Source organism: Equus asinus, chromosome 3 (genome assembly GCF_041296235.1).
Source record: "Equus asinus isolate D_3611 breed Donkey chromosome 3, EquAss-T2T_v2, whole genome shotgun sequence".
NCBI classification, from domain to species: domain Eukaryota; kingdom Metazoa; phylum Chordata; class Mammalia; order Perissodactyla; family Equidae; genus Equus; species Equus asinus.
Window position 1 is genome coordinate 159,541,861 of NC_091792.1, and position 16,912 is coordinate 159,558,772.

The 16,912-nt window shown below is 50.7% G+C and overlaps 1 protein-coding gene across 5 annotated transcripts in view; it reads right to left on the minus strand.

Annotated features, from left to right (window-relative positions):
• HTT (huntingtin) overlaps positions 1 to 16,912 on the minus strand; it is a 170,462-nt gene that overhangs the window by 5,084 nt on the left and 148,466 nt on the right. For all 5 annotated transcript variants that reach the window (XM_044767917.2, XM_070506341.1, XM_070506342.1 and 2 more), the window contains 13 exons: positions 15,170 to 15,270; positions 14,053 to 14,207; positions 13,477 to 13,616; positions 11,995 to 12,077; positions 9,396 to 9,526; positions 9,134 to 9,263; positions 6,536 to 6,691; positions 3,734 to 3,924; positions 3,336 to 3,450; positions 2,959 to 3,172; positions 2,481 to 2,586; positions 521 to 683; positions 129 to 289 (listed from right to left, as the gene is read on the minus strand). In XM_044767917.2, the coding sequence (XP_044623852.2) occupies positions 129 to 289; positions 521 to 683; positions 2,481 to 2,586; positions 2,959 to 3,172; positions 3,336 to 3,450; positions 3,734 to 3,924; positions 6,536 to 6,691; positions 9,134 to 9,263; positions 9,396 to 9,526; positions 11,995 to 12,077; positions 13,477 to 13,616; positions 14,053 to 14,207; positions 15,170 to 15,270 (1,846 nt within the window). The remainder of the gene's footprint in view (positions 1 to 128; positions 290 to 520; positions 684 to 2,480; positions 2,587 to 2,958; positions 3,173 to 3,335; positions 3,451 to 3,733; positions 3,925 to 6,535; positions 6,692 to 9,133; positions 9,264 to 9,395; positions 9,527 to 11,994; positions 12,078 to 13,476; positions 13,617 to 14,052; positions 14,208 to 15,169; positions 15,271 to 16,912) is intronic.

The following is a 16,912-nucleotide window of genomic DNA, read 5'->3' on the forward strand; positions in this document are numbered from 1 at the left end:
CGGAGGTTAGCTTTCAAAAACTTTAACATAAAACATCAACGTAGACGTTGACAGAAGAGTTTGCAAGGACAGTGGCAAGTGGGAACTGCTATGTTCCCTAGGCCGGCCCCAGCCCCAGGAAAGGATACACTGCTGAAACCCACGGGCTGGTGGAAGCACTGACGAAGAAGCAGGAGAGACTCCACACGGCCATTGCAACCGGGGTCCTCTGCGTGAAGTTGGAGAGAGACAGCATGACCCAGTCCCGGACCATGGACGACTGCCCCGTGCTATGCAAAGTCTGGAAAACCTGGGAAGGAGAAGAGGCCGGAGCATCAGGGCCACGGGGGAGCCCTGATGGAGAGGGAAACAATTCCAACACCCGATGTTGGGTGAAGAGCTGTTGCTGGTTCTGAAAGGGGAGGAATCAGGCCCCCTGGCAATTCTACTAGGTTAACACATTCTGACGGTAAAGGCATCCAGTCTGGAAAGTCCGGGGTCAGCCCACCTCAGGGGCTTCCCCTGCCCCCCGTGCCCTCACCTTGTATACTACAGTGGCCATGAACTGCGGGTATGGCTGCTGGTTGGACAGAAACTCTCCAATGACTTTGTTCATGACGTCCTGGGGCGGGAAGAAGTCATCTAAAAACTGAGGAAGGATTCGTGCCACCACTCTGGCTTCACAAGGAAACCCTTTCCTGATCCTAGAAGGAGGAGACACGGATCAGGGCCTTGCCCCACTCTCCACAGCTCCCAGCCCTCCACCCTGGCCCTGGAAAGCCTGTTGTCTGAAACCAGGCTGACCACTCAGGGCAGCCTGATGCGGATCCAGGACTGGGAGATGCCCTGGACCTTCAGGGGCTTTCCAAGGGTGTCTGGGGCTGGGCTCCTAGAACACTCATTATGAGAGCAAAAAGGCAACCCGCCTCCTTTGCTGATGGTACCAGTGACCTGCACACAAAGCATGTGGGGCAAACAATCCAAAAAGGGATCTTAAACTCGTGTAAATAATAAGCAGAAATGGGTTGGAGTTGTGACATTACAGAAGAGATTTAAAAACTCCTAACAAAAACACTGCCCTTGTCACGTCTCATTTTTGTCCACGTGCAAACGTCCATGAACTTCCAGCGTCCCACACTCTGATGCTGTAGCACTGCTGTCTGCTAGGACGTGTTTCTTGTCTAACTCAGATCCCGTATGTTTCCCTGTTGATTCCTCCCTCAGCAGATCCTATAACGTGCACCCAAGCAGAGTCCTTCTAGATGCTGGAAGATGGTCATCATGTTTGTTACTTCCTACTAGCACACTCAGCAAAACTAGATATAACTGAAGAGCATGGGAAGTGAGTCAGAAGCTGGCCCATGTCTCCTTCCAGGTATGCCTGGACCCACCTGCCTAGAGATGCTAGCTGTTGCTCAGCATGGGCAAGGCTGCTCTTCTAGAGAACGCTCTCGACTGAGTTACCTTCTGTCAGCCCAGTATCGCCCCCAGTATTTGGAGAGAGATCAAGCTGAATGCTTGTACTCCACTTGCTAAAATGTGTATTTTGTTAGCACTGGCACGTGAGCTCCATGAGGGCAGAGACCTGATTATGGGCCCCTGTGCCCCGCACCTGGTTGTGGTGCTGCTGGATGAATCTGTGAGGAACGGAAGCAACATGGGAAACATATCACACATGCTTGGCTTTTCAGAACACCTCATCTGGCCAGAGCGGACACAGGGAAAGTCCTGCCCAGCATGCTCCTGTGGAAATCCCAATGGCTTCCTGCTGACTGGAGATGCCAGGCCAGGCAGTGCAGAACTGGCCTCCCCAAGGCCACAGACACATCATGTCACCTGGACTGAGAGGCCTGGGGCAAAACTTGGCACCCTGCCCTGGAGAAAAAGCCAAACACAGCGCCTGATCCGTTTCGCAGAAGTGGCAGCAGAGCCGGTCCTGGACACAAGTGCACAGAGTGTGGGGAGGTGGGGGTTAATCACGGACTCTCAGAGAAGCTTCTGTTTATTGTCTCAATCTTCCCCGCAGTCTCCTGAAGTCGTTTCTAATACTGCTCAAAGGCTGTGCTCCTCCCATGGCCCTGGAGGGGGCGCATGTGAGCCTGCTTGACTGAGAGGGGAGGGGGTGTCGCTTCTCTCACAAAGGCAGCAGTGTCTGATGAACAGATGCTTCTGTCACTGGTCAGGGCTCCACAGCCAGCCCTCCACATGTCTCATTAATGTACCCCTTCTGATACCACCACACTGCTGGGTACTGCCCCCACCTTCAGCAGAGACGGGCAAGCTCTGCAAAGGCCTTGGAGCTGGTCAACTTCAAACTCCTAGGTGCTAGGGTCCAAGGCCTCCCCGCTCCTACAGAGCCCTGGGGAAGCATGTGCACAATCAGGGTGCAAGAGGGACCACAGTGGCAGCACCAAGAGAACACATACACACTCTCATGAAGGCAGCTGCTCCTGGTGAAAGTTCCAGGGCAGTTCTGGGCAAAGGCAGGCTTCGCTTCTTACCTATCGAAAAGAACAGACACGCGTTCCATAGCCACAATCACTGACTCGCTGTCTGGGGCAGCAGGGCTGGGGTCCGAGGTTCTGCCTGGACTGATTTTCTCCTTTCCTGAAATAAAATTGTTCGGTATCATTACTTAATTTGGAAAACCGGACAGGTTTGTACACAGTGCTTTGAACTCACAAAGGAGTTCGATGACTTCCTAGAGATGATCTGAAACCAGGTGACCTGAGTCCCTAGCAGGCCTACTCCCCAAGCTTGCTTATGACACCTGCACAGTGATGTGACCTTGAGCCGGTCAGCCCCTGCTCTAGGCCCTAGGATCTCCCTTAAGAACTGGAGTGGGGCCTGTGGTCTGTGTCCCGCGACTGAGTGTACTTCTTTCTCTCTTGGACAGGAGATCTGTACAGTCTGGAGCTCAGTGGCATTGACCTGCCGGGCACAGGTGGGCCTGGGTCAGTCCCCGGGTCTTACTCTCACCTGTGTACATGCAGGTGAGCATCAGGCCCAGGGCCGCCATGGCCCGGTGTGGGCTGTGTACATTCACTCTGTCCACACTCAGCTTGACCAGGGATTCTGCGTCCAGCCGGGAGAGCTGCTCGGAGAGCAGGAGGCGCTCCAGGCCCCTCAGGACGCAGTGGTAAATGATGGATGGAGTGGACTCCTCACTTCCAGACAGCATCACCCCACACATCTGAACAAGAAGGAAGACTCCAGAGTCAAAGAACCATTTCAGGCCTCCCGTCACTTTTGCTTCTTTGCCCAAATCAAAATGGACCCAATGATACCATCTCACAGCTGAAAAGGCATGGATGCCCACTCCCGTTTCCAGAGGAAGACACCCAGGGGCCACTCACCTGTATTATTGATGCAGAGAATTCTGGCCCTACATCCAGAGGATAGTTCTCAATCAGGTAGAAGGCGGTAGCACACATCACCAGCACATGCTGTTGGCTGTGAATGTTCACACAGCTGAAAACATGAGACAACAGCCAAGCTTAGCCACATACAGCAGGCCACTCCCATTGGACAGTGTCTAGTGTCCTTGTGTCTCAGTGACCTTAGCCACCATCCCTATGAGAAGGGTGCCCACCTGGGTTCCTGCTGACCCCTGCCCATAATCTGGCCAGGGTCTGACATACACTTTGAATGTAACACCACTCTTCTCACAGCCCATTCTAAGGGCCCCCACCCCTGGCCAGACAAAAGCCTTGGAGGGAGACAAAAGTGGGAGGCCTTGGCCAGCTCCACTCACTGGGCTACTCCTTTGAGGTTGGAGAGGAGATAGTCGCTGATGACTGGGATGAGCTGTTTTGCGGTGTCGTCCAGGAGGTCACACTCCAGCACGTACAGAACGCCATGTAGGGCCCCAATCTTGCTGGGCAGATGGCTGCTCCTAAGCGTGCTCTCCAGCAGGCGGCTGACTGGCTCTGCCACGGCCTTGTCCTAGAGCACAGGTAAGGAAGCAGAGGCTAGTCGCATGATTGAATGGGAGAGGCCAAGAAGGGGCTGGCTTCACACTACACTGGATGCAGCGTGTGGAAGAGCTCTTCAATGCAGGCCTGACTGCCAGGCCCTGAGATGCCCGCGCGCAGGGCTGGCTCTTGGGAACCTGGATGTCGGGAGGGTTCCCAGCACTCTAACAAACAGTGTGGTCTGTGCTGATGCCCCTTTCCTCCTGGGGGTCTGGAGTTGGGGATGTGCCAGGCAGAGGGGCCCCCTGGCTCTGAGCCTCTGACAGGCTTTTCTGGTGTATAGCACTCCACACGTGTTGTCACAACACACCGCTGGGGGAACTGAGTGCATCTTTTGTGATGCCATGGAAGAAGATTCTGGAAGCTGGTGCCTGCTTCTGCTGGACTTTACCCCACATGCCTTATCTCTTTGTTGATTTCATTTTGTATCTTTTCACTGTGATAAATCATGGCCATGAGTATACATGAGCCCCTTGAGTCCTCCTAGCAAAAACTCGGGGTTTTGGGGACCCCCAACATTAGTCTATACTACCTTGGACCAAAATGTTATCAATTTCATTTAACATCCTAAACATGATAGAGTTAAGTGGAAACCTAACACTCAGTACCACGCTCTTCACCTAAGATTCACTCTGTCAGGGAAAAGATCCTCGCAGGGCAGAGGTGGTGGCAACCTCTGTATTTCACAGACTGTCCCACCCAGGGAGAGGCGACCCTGCCGGTGGAAGGCTCATCCTGTTCCTTGCTGTCTGGCCATGCGACCTCCCACAGGGACTCTGTCCCTGTGGTCCGGCTAAGGGATGACACTCTGCTGAGGACATCCTTCTCCTGCCCCCCACCACAGAGCTATGTGGCACCTTCCTTAGGGCTGCCCCCAGCTATGCTCCAGCCCCCACCTCTGAGGACACACCACAGGATCTGCTGGGAGGGAGGAAGATTTCACAACATCGGGTCAACATCTCAAAAGGGATAGGCAAGCTCCGGAATGCCACTGCCTGCACCAGTGTCTGCTCACACACCACGACCTTCACAAAAGATGATGTCCTGAAGAAAAATGCCCGTGCGCACATCAGGACTGGGGAGTCCGAGTCCATGCGTCATCTTGCCTTACGATCTTCTTAAAAATGATTATTACTTATTTGATTTACTAACAACACAATACTTGCCTAGGGCAATCTGGGCCTGAGCACAAAAACACAATTACAATGAAAATGAACACAGCAGCTGAAACTCCCCACAAAGACAAAAGGACCCCTCCAAGTCTAGCTGCCTTTACCCGTCTCTCAATACCCAGAGGGCGCACACTTTGAAGAGATGTGCTCACAGAAGGAAAGCCAATGGACGGATTGTTTCTGCTCCCTGGATGGTGGCACCAGGGCTGAAGGCCACCCAGGATGGATGATACCTGCTCTGGAGCCTTGGCTGGGAAGGACAAATTCTAAAGAGGAGTACACTTGGGAAGGGGGTAAGAGTCAGGACTCTGGATCACAGACGTGAACTCACACCCCACCTCTACCGTGTCCTGTGTGACCTGGAGCAAGCCAGTCAAGCACCTGGCCTTGGCCTCCTCAAGTGCAGAACAGGTAAGAGTGGGCCTAGCCTTCGTCAGACTGTGGAGAGGGCCATGTGCAGGTGCAGGAGGAAGGGCTCCGCAAACACCAGCGGCTGCTGCAGTGGCACACAGTATCGTTGTCACTGTTAGGACAGCCACGAGCGAGTATGGAACATGGGGCAGGTGGGCCAGGGCAGGCCCCACCACGCCACTTACCAATGGTCCCAAATGCCCAGCACATGGCAGTCACTCAGTGTTTGTTGCATGAAGGAATCTCTATTGTCATCATAAAGATGGATTCCAGGAGATGTGTGAGTAAAAAACACCAAGATTACTGGCTAATGCTACGTGGCAAAGAGCAAACAGATGCCAGTTCTGGACAGTGTGGAGTTAATTTATTTTTCTCTAACGGCAAAGCTGGTATCCTTTAATATGTTCCACAAATGGCAGGGCCCACATCTAAGTAGTTTCACATGTCAACGGGACGTCTGCCGAGCGCATGCTGTGTGGTGACATCCGCACAGAGAAGGGGTGTGGCGGCGCTGGTGAGTCCTGTCAGCCAGAGGCAGGAGGAGGAGGAACTCAGAAGAAGGAGCTGTCTGCCCTCATGCGAAGAACAGACTATAGTACCCCAACTTTGGGTGCAGAAATGCAGGGTTACTGTGACCAACTGTCCCCAGAAGGGAGGCCCTGTCAAGCAGGAAGCACAGGGGTCTGCAGCACATCAGAGAAGAGAGTGGGGGATCGCAATGGAGAAGGAGTCAGTCACACTTCTACCACCTGCAAACCCACGCTCCTGTGGGGATGGGCCACCGTGACTACCTGATGACAAAGGGGTACAGGAGCCCCAAACTGAGGCTCGCCCACCACAACACGCTTCACAGTGACCTGTGGAAAAGCACCGACATTAACGGAATCCTCCTGACTTCTCACGTTGGCTGTGGAAGTTCAGGACGGACCTTCCAAGGCTGAGGCCGCACCCACAACATCTGGCCAACACAAGGTGGCCTCCGCACCACCTCTCACTCACCATTCCGAGGACGGCAGCCGCCTTACAGGTGGCAGGCACCAGGTACTGAACGAGAATCTCGTCTTCTGAAGGGTGCACCCTCCGCAGCTCTGTCAGCGTCAGGTACATCATCTCAAACTGGCTGCGCTCAGTGAACAAGTCTGAGACCACCAGAAGCTGGGGACACACAACATGTGGACAGAAGGCGGGGAGTTAGGCAGTCAGGAAAGGAAGCAACCCAGTCTAAAACACACATTCTCATGTCCAAGAGACAATAGAATGTGGGAATTCACAGGACCCCTGCCTGGGAAAAGAAACCAACAAACACCTGGAAACCTAAAACACAGTGTAAACATAGAACAGGAAGACAGACTAGTCACTGGCTATCTTCTTAAAAATGCCTCTGCATAGGGGCTGGCCCCGTGGCCGAGTGGTTAAGTTCGCGCGCTCCGCTGCAGGCGGCCCAGTGTTTCGTTGGTTCGAATCCTGGGCGCGGACATGACACTGCTCATCAGATCACGCTGAGGCAGCATCCCACATGCCACAACTAGAAGGACCCACAACGAAGAATATACAACTATATACCGGGGGGCTTTTGGGAGAAAAAGGAAAAAATAAAACCTTAAAAAAAAAAAAAAAAGCCTCTGCGTACCCACACTGCAAGAGGCGAGCACTCATATCAGTCACACCTGTGTGGGAACAAGCCTCTGCCTCAGGTGCCGCGGAAAAGCTCCACATCTGCTCTTTTTCAAATACCAGGCCGTCCCCTCAGCGCAGGGGGACAGGCTCTCAAAAGCCCCGGGATAGAGGAACAGGCAAGTGTCTCACAAACAAACGCTTTGGCAATGATTCTTTGTCTCTCAAAGATGTTCGGTTCCCTAATGCTTAGTTCTTCATATCACATCTAAAAATGAACATCAGTTAGGCGTGAAGGCCCTTGTTCGTTAGGAGCGTGTGGGAAGGTTGGGCTTAGCCTTCCTCGGAGGCCACAGGTGAGCGTGAGTGACTCAGCTGGCAGGAGTCAGCAGATCGTCTGCAGCAGCAGCTCTTAAGGCTGACACGTGGGGCGCCTGGGAGATTTCAGGGGTTCATGAGGACAAAACTGTGTCCACAATAACACCAAGACCTTATTTACCTTTTCACTCCTGTTCTCTTCCAACTGTGTGGTGGTGTTTTCTAGAAGTTACCTGACATTAACAGACTGAATGGAGAGCAGATATGAGAACCCAACTGTCTTCCAATAAACCAGAAGTTAAAGACATTTGCAAAAATGTGCGATAAGGCTCTTCTCACTAATTTAAAAATTTGCTATTTTTAAATAAAAGTTGTTATCCATTACTATTATTTTAAATAGATTAATAAGTAACCTCTTTTTAAAATTTAAGACCTTTATTAACCGTGTTTACCATTTGTTGACTTTTTTGAAAAAAATCAAGTTGTAAACTTTATTACAAATTAAAAATGAGGTTCTTAAAAATTTCAACTTGATGAGATACGAAACAATTTAAAAACCTTCAAAGGTTTATTAAGAAAAACTAGGCCTTTTAGAAAAAAAAAAGAAACATTTGTCATTATCAAAAAGAGACGTCTTTAGGGGCCAGCACAGTGGTGTAGTGATTAAGTTGGCATGCTCTCCCTTGGTGGCCCAGGGTTCGGGGTTCAGATCCCAGGTGTGGCCCTACACACTGCTTGTCAAGCCATGCTGTGGCCGCATCCCACATACAAAATAGAGGAAGATTGGCACAGATGGTAGGTCAGGGCCAATCTTCGTCGAAGAGGAAGAGGAGGAAGAGGAGGAAGAGGAGGAAGAGAAGGAAGAGAAGGAAGAGAAGGAAGAGAAGGAAGGAAGGAAGGAAGGAAGGAAGGAAGAAAGATATCTTTAGGCAAAAATAATAAAAATCCCATGCTGCATGGATAAAGTAGAAGGTTCTATTTATCTGGTAAATGAACAGAAAGCAAGCACTTAAGGTCTTCAACTCCAACTTTCTGTTTATTTCTCCTTGCTGGAATTTCATCCTCATTTCTTCTTGCTGGATGACTAACCAGGATGATGCTAGATGGTAAAGATGATAAGCCAGGATTTAACAAGTAACTATTTTTAAAACTTCTCAGATTTAATTTCCAATAGTGTAAATGCCAACAGATACAACCAACAAAAACAAATGCTCTTTGGGGTCCCCACTAGTTTGAAGAATGTAAACAAACCCTGAGACCCATAGTTTGAGAAGGACAGCTCTAAATTGGTGCTTCTCAAAGCAGGGTCCATGGTCCTGGGACCGTCTGTCACAGGTCCTGGAGGAGATATGTATGGACAAGGAAGGTGAGCCTTTAGAACTCTGATAGCAATGTGACATTTCCATGGCACTTTTACCATACTTAAGAGTATTAACCTGCCATGGACTGGAAATGTAAAAAACCGTTCCTTCAGTGGCTCGAGAAATACTGCTTTACCATCCTGGATCTGTGAGTCTCTATAAGCGCCTTCATAGGCTGTGTGTGTGTGGTGGTGGCGGTGTGTATATATGCACCTGTGGGTGTGTGTGTGGCGGTGGTGGTGTGTATATATGCACCTGTATGAGCACTGTGTGCACATGAGGGGAATGAGGAAGGCAAACTTACAGATCGAACCACTTCACTGATCAGGATAATGGGGGTCCTTCTGGCTGAACTGGACGGCAGGATCCAGCGACTGTACAATTCAAGCAAAAACTGCGAACAGGAGTGGATATCAACCCCAGCCCGGTGTTTCCTGCAGAGTATGCAAGATGGATAATTTCCCCCATACACAAGATGAGACGTTCATTTCAAGAGGCATCCCCAACAAATTAAATGACTAATAAGAAATTGTAAATTGCTTTAAAACAAAAAGCAGATGGGAGACCTGGAGTTGACTGGAGATGTGGGTGCTGACGAAGGTGCAGGGACATCAGCCTCCTCCTCCTCCTCCTCGTCCCACTCCTCCTCTCTCAGGGGTGTGATGCTGTTCCCCAGCCACACAGAGTGGATTGACACCTTCAACAGACACAAGACACTCGGTTCGACACTCAGGGGCCAGGCGGCAGGCTCCTGGAGGAAATGGCCCTGAGCTGCAGGTGTGGCCCGGGTCCTCTGAAGTGAGCACACCGCCATCACTTAGCAGGGCTCATTCAGACCCACCAGCTTATGGGCAGAGGCAGAGGAGCCCCACAGAATGGGGGGCCGGGGCCGAGAGAGTGGTCAGAAAGCTCACCTTCAGGACTAACAACCCGGAACGAGAGGTGGTCAACCCATGGGATTTGGCCGAGGAAGGGGGAAGGAAAAAGTCTCCAAGAAAAGACAACTTAGCTCCTAAGGGACATCTGAATGAAGTCCTGGGAAAAAATGGAATCAAAACATGGGATCTCTTTTCAAAACTGGACCTTTCTCACTGGTAGTCATTTGCGGCAAACCCCATTTTTCTGAATTACTTGCTAAAAAAAGCCCCCTACAAATGCAAAAGAGATGATGTGCTTATTCTGGAGATGGCAGGGTGGGAGGAATTTGGGAGGCCTGGGGGAGAACCCACCACGGGGGTGGCAGGGTGCTGGGAACAGGAGTTAACCCCTCCGCCACATGCCTGCCCACATCCAGCTCAGACGACCATGCTCTCTTGTAATGACTGCCTGTCTTCCCACATGCTGCTCCTGTGGAAATCCTCGAGCACTCAGCACGGTGCCTCACTGCCAAGTGAGGGAACAAGTGGCCGTGGGCTGCATTCCCAGAAAAAGCTGTTTCCCATCACTGGTGACACCAGCCCCAACTCCTGTTCTGCACAAACAGCCATTTCTCCTTCACATCCCACCACCTCCAGTGGAACTGGCAGCGGGCAGGCAGGCTGGCAGTGGCTGCCAGAAGGCCTGCCACAGATGGAAGATAAACTGTGAATCCTTAAAACCAATCTTCAGGCTCGAAAAGAGTGGCCCTTCCACTCCCCTTACTCCCCACCCCTTCTCCCCAACACCAGTAGTGGCTCAGGGATTTGGGAGGTGGGACACAGCCCACACAAGGCCGCGTGCAGTCACGTCTTAGCCTCGGCGTAACCCCACTACGTTCAGTTCTCGGTGGTGAGATGTGGACATAGATGCTGAAGGAAGGATGCAGTTGGGCAAATGCCAGTGACACCAGAACAAAGCCAAGTGTTGCCCAGCAAGCCTCAGGCTTCTCACTCACAGGCTGCTCCTCAGAAACACACATCCATCAAAATTATATTGAATTCTAATGACCACTTCGACTTATCGCAGGTGTGGAAACTCCTCTGCAAAGGACAAAGAACGAGAGTCTCTGTGGCTTCTTGCTCACAGAGGAACGCTGTGCGGGAGAGAACAGGACAGAGCTCGGGACGCCAGTGCAGTCATGGGGGCTCCACTGCAAAGGCTGCAGCCTGGAGCTTATGAGGAAACCTCAGAACTAACGATTACTTCCAAACACTATTCTGACCAATTTCTCCTGAAACAAAACCTAAGAAGAAAACTGTCTTGTGTAATTGCTTTCTAAATAAACCAGCAACACGTTGAAAGGAAGAACACAGCAGTGAAGAGAGCATTCTTTGGGGTCACCAACACTGAGTGCCCTCCTCCCAGCACTCACATGTCCTCACGTCCTACCTCCCCACACCTTGCCTCTCGGCTCCACGACCTACACCACTGTCCCCACACCTCGCCTCCTAGCTCTATGACCTGTGCCACCATCCCCACACCCCACCTCATGGCTCTACAACCTACACCACCGTCCCAATGCCCCACCTCACAGCTCCATAACCTGCACCACTAGTCCCCACACTCGGCCTCATGGCTCTACGACCTGCGCCACCATCCCCACACTCAGCCTCATGGCTCCATGACCTGCGCCACCGTCCCCACACCCTGCCTCCCAGCTCCAGGACCTGTGCCACCATCCTCACAACCTTCCCTCACAGCCCCCAACCTGTGCTATCATATGTGTGACTATCCCCATTTTTCTGATGAGGAAGCACAGTTCAAAGTGACCCGCCCAGTAAGCTGTTGACCTACCACCCAGAGCCAGTACATCTGCCACAGTAAGCTGTGTGACCATGCTTCCCTCTGAGGGGGCAGCTGGGAACACTTGTGGGCAAATCTGTGGCCCATCAGACCAAGAGTCATTCTCTGTGTTCACTCTACCCAAGCCACCCTCCTTTAACTCTGTTCGACATGCTGGACCCTTGTCCTTCTCTGTCTCATCTTTCTCACCTGAGTCTAACTCATATTATCTGGGTATATTTATACACATTGATATCACTACATACATAAAATGTCTCAAATCCTTCTTGGAATAAAGAATATAACTAAAAACAATTAAAAGAAAACCTTTCTTTTATTTAAAAAATGCTTTTAACTTTTCTTCCAAATGTTGAATGGCCAAAATCTGAAGACAGACAACAAGACAACAGAGACAGAGGAAAACTGAAGGAAGTGCCCTGGACGTGAGGGGCAGGCGTGACTGACCTGGCCGAGCTTATAGCTCATGTTCCCCAGCTCCCGCTCGGGGTTGATCTGCAGCAGAAGTTTGTCATGGCTGATGAGGGCACCTGTGAAGCGATAACACCATGAGCGTCACCCTGCACAGAGCCTGCCCGGTAGCCACCTGCCCCAAGCCACTAGTGGGATGGCACAACTCTGCAGAGCCCCAAGGGTCTCTGGTGTTTTCTCTGTCACTTGATAACCTGTTAAGCGGGCAGGGCCTGTGGGGGAAAAGCTGGACTATCACTTTTTCACTGTAAGAAACCAGTAACTCCTGGGACCTTGAGTTGATGCCTGAGCCATCCAGCTGAGCCCACCAGGAGCAGGGTGTACGCTGATGCCCCCACTCAAGCCATCTCCCTACAAATCCCTCACCGTCTTTCATATCCTCCATGCCCGAAACCAATGACCTCTCACCCTTCCTTCTGTGGGGCATCAACCTCAGCCCCAGCTCCCCAGCTGAAAGGCCCCTGGTTAACTCTTTGCCAGATCTAGCATGAACACGCCCTCTTCCAAGAGGATTCCTCAACCGTCGCCCCAGAAGCATCTGCTCTCCTCAGAGCCCCTGGAGCCCTGTCTGCACCTCTCCCAGCACCTACTGTCTTCTGCCTTCCATGCTAGTTAGTGATGCCACTTCCTTCCCATCTCTCCTATTGGCCATAAGCTCCTCCAGGGATCCGTGGCCATCCAAGTTCACAGTCCTCAGTTTAATTCAATTCAATTCAATTAATTATAAAGTTAATGTTTGGGGGTATAAAATATAGTGCACTTCCACAGAGAATCTTTTCCAGGTAAAGCTTTCAAGATGATTAAACTTGTAGGACCTAACAACTAAAAAATCCTAGAGAATTACAAAAACTCTAGGCTAAAATACTATTCAACAAAAATCATGTGACTTTACAAAAACCCAAACAAAGCACAAAATTCCCTTCTTTTAACCCAGAGTGATGAACTCCCGTGCCCATCACAGGGCAGGCACACAACTTGCAGGCCCAGATGGAACAGGTACACCCGACCGCTCGGCATGCAGGGCCAGGGAAGGGCGGGGCTTGGGATGCCCAGGCTCCAGAGGCTGTCTGAGAACACTGGCATGATCTTGCCACATTGGATTTCTCACCAGAAGCCTGAGATTTACACTGCTTACATGAACACTGTTGGTTTTTAATGTGAACGACTAATTCAGCTTTTAAAACCCCGCTCAGGCTGCCAGTCCCTCGGCTCTAAGAGCTCTTTTGCCTCCTACAACTTGACTGGTGAGAGACGGCGCTCAGGTTCACTGCCAGACGTGATTTCGTCAAGGCTGCTAAAACCTCCCCAGTCCTGAGTGAGACTTGTACTTAAGAGTTAGGGCAGCACAGTTAGTACCACAGCCTCCAAACTAAACCATGATTCGAGTCTTTCTGCCCACCCGGTACTGTGAGTTCTTGTTCGGGCCCGAGGACAAGCGGCCCCTCTCCCCACAGGTACCTGTAGTAGCTGGAGACAGAGAAGGGACAGGGTCCCACGCTTGATATAAATGATGAGTGGCAATATTCTCTCTCTTTGAAACCATAGCTTGAATTTCCTGCTCTACAATTCCTCTGATAATGCTCAACTTCCTCCCAAACCTAAAATTCAGAACAAAAGGTTAAAGAATATTTGGTTCCTTCAAAATTTTAAAAGCAAAAAACACCAGGACCTCCCCCAGCTTTGCCTAAAGGAAAACACAGGCACCTACATACCAAATGACAGCCCTGTGTAGACGATTCCTGTCCACACACCCTCATGCAGGTGTGCTACTGGCTTGCTAATTCTTGCTCTGCCAGTCTACCCTTTATAGTCAGATGACCCCGTGTCACTTTACGTCTCATTTTCATGGCCACTGCTCACCAAGTCACTTTTGGATGTGCTCTTGCGAGGCAATATGCACAGTTTTTGCTTTTAATTTTGGCAACAAAGGAAACGGCCAAGGTGAAGCTGCTGGTTTTCCTTGGTGGCGAGGAGGGGCACCTCACTGTTCCCACCACAGATGGGCCCTGGAGACACTGGGCAACTCAGGCAAACCTGGTGTCGAGAGCCTTCAGGGGCTTGTTCCGGGGCTGCTGCTCCAAGCAGCTCACAGCTGGGTTGCCGGCCACGGGCACAGTCATCGCACTCAGCACCAGGGAGGTGATGGCCTGCACGGCCAGGACATTGATCTGAGTCCTCTCTGTATCTTCCTGGAAAAAGAACCCACATACATTATCAAGTCACAGGGAGCCAGACACCAACAACACCCGTGTCCCTACTTGCATGCAGAACCCGAAGGCCGTGGTTCTCAGGCCACAAGGCTTTGTGGGAAGGAGCCCCAAGTATCACAGAGGGACATGTCCTCCTGGCCAAGGTTCTGTCTGCCTAAGTTCACCACAGCCTACATACACCTGTGACTCGAAATAAATTTGAAGGGCAAACATCTACTTTCCAAAGCAAGGTCTCCTATAGGCACAAATTTCCAAATACAAATTACCTTAAAAGAAACTGCCTTTAAATTTCCTCACTAATTATAGGAACTTTACGCAGACAACCTGTTGGCTTCTACACATGAATTTAAAGACAATCTTGATGATTTTTGACATGTCTACTCTTTTAACTGTCATTTCTGCAAGTTCATACCACACCTATTAGAATTAGGAACCTGTATCCCATGACATTTACTATTTTAGGCTTTGCCTTATCAGAACATGGTTTGTACTAATATTATATTAATATAATATATATTAACACTCCAAGAAGCCTGCTAAATCTTTGCAAAACAGTCAAGAGAAATGAACACAGGTACATATGCATGGCCTTTACAAAGTGCCCTTTCACTGTGATTCAACCTACACACTGCACTTGAGCACTGAGAACCGGAACTCAGAAATATTTTAAGAAAGGGTATAACCTTACTGACCCTTACCATGCAATACACTAGGATAAAATGCACTCAAGCCATTGGCAATCTAGGATATCCAAACCTCAGGGAAACTTGTTTCTGCTCTGGAACATCAGTCTAGACATGATCCGGCTACTCTTTAAAAAATATGGTAAGACAGAAAAACATGAGCCTGCTGCTCTCCTCTGCGCCCACCACTAATGATTCAGAAGCTGCCCCAACTGCCAGGGTGTCAGCTAGTGAACGCACAGCTGCACACGGCCTTACTTCTGGTGGGCTCTCCTCCTGTTCCATCACGAGTGGCTGAGTCACCAGGACACCAAGGAGGGTGGCCCACGTTTCCTCAAACTGGGTACGGCTGGTCCACCCTAGGAATGCAAACGTTACATGAGACAGAGGGTCACTCACTCCTCAAACTTTTTGATGTGGCAGTCGGGCCATACAGCTCTAACTAGGACAGGCGCTGCCCCAGGGGGTCCACCTACAGCAGCTCCCTGAACCCTCATGACAGTTCTGTGAAGCAGCAACACTGCTAGGGCCAGTCCATCAGCACAGACACTGAAGCACACACGTCTGAGGCCATAAACAAATACGTGGCACAGTCTGAGTTCAGCGCAGGACCCCTGGTGGAGAGGCACCCTTTCGACTCCTGCAGTGTAGACGTGGTGAAGTAAAGGGACAGCCCAACAGGCTACACCTGAATCGGGTCAGAGCCACTTCCGCCCTGCTCACCAGCGGGTTCAAAGTCTTCCAGGAAGCCAGACCATTGGACTGAGTTGCCGGATGTACAACTGTGCATACACCACAGACCACTGAACTGCACACTTTGAGTGGGTGTAGTGTGTACTATGTGAATTCTATCTCAATAAAGCTGGTAAAAATACAAAAGTTAAAGCAATGGTTTCTCTGACCCTGTCTAGAAAAAGACACCAAAAAAGAACGTCATCTAGCTAGGGGCTTCCACGTATTCAGGGAAGGCGTATCTGATGGGCCAGCCTCAAGCGTCATCATCCCAAGCTGCCCTCGAGGCAGCGTGCGATAAACGGTTGTTTCCGAGGGCTGCGCTTAATGTTCCCACTCACGACCTAGGAGGTGGAGGTGGCCATGCTACTTGCATTAGGGCTACAAGTGACAGGGATAAGGGTGGGTGTTGAGGAGAAAACCAACATCAAACTTGAGGAGAAAACCAACATCAAACTTGAGCAGAAAACCAACCAAACTTCAGGATCTCCTCGGTAAACTGGACATAGAAAGAGAGTGACTGACTGACTTAGATACAGGTTAGATATAGACAGATAGACACAGATACAGACAGACCTATATGACAATTTACATAGGGAAGAAGAAAAGAGTGAACAAAGAAGTAGTGGGCAAGAGGAAAGGCAAAGATCAGGAGAGACTGGAGACCCGCCTTGGGTCCCGCAGGTCCAAGTGACTCAGACAAGTAAGAACGAGGAGCTGTTGTGAGGCCAGGGGAAGCCAGGAGACTGCCTATGCCATCTCTAAGGAGAGAAAAGAAGAGGAACTCCCTAAGGCAGCCAGCCTCACAGCGCTGCTCAGATTTCACTCTGGACGGCATAATGAATCTGCCTGAATGAAGGGAAAAGTAGAGGTGAGCTGTCTGCTGCCTGAACCTTCCGGGACCCAAGGAAGCACAAAACCTGCAGAAGCCGAGACAGGAGGGCACCAAGGGGACGGGGTGGGGGCCAGACACGCAGTCAGGGTGCCCATGCCAGGCTCACAGGACAGAGATCTGGGAAACACCCCGGCAGGGCACAGCCTTGTGACCCACCAATTACAGCCCCCCAACAGATCATACCTCCAGCCATGAAATGGGGACAAAAGGAGGCAACCTACAGAGAAGCAGAGAAGAATCCTGACAGGAAAACTACTAACACTACTATTTATTGATAGCGTACTAGGTGCATCTTTCTAAATTTTTTCTAAATTTGTAGCAATTCCATGAAATATGCATAATCCCCATTTCATGAACAACAAAACTGGGGTACC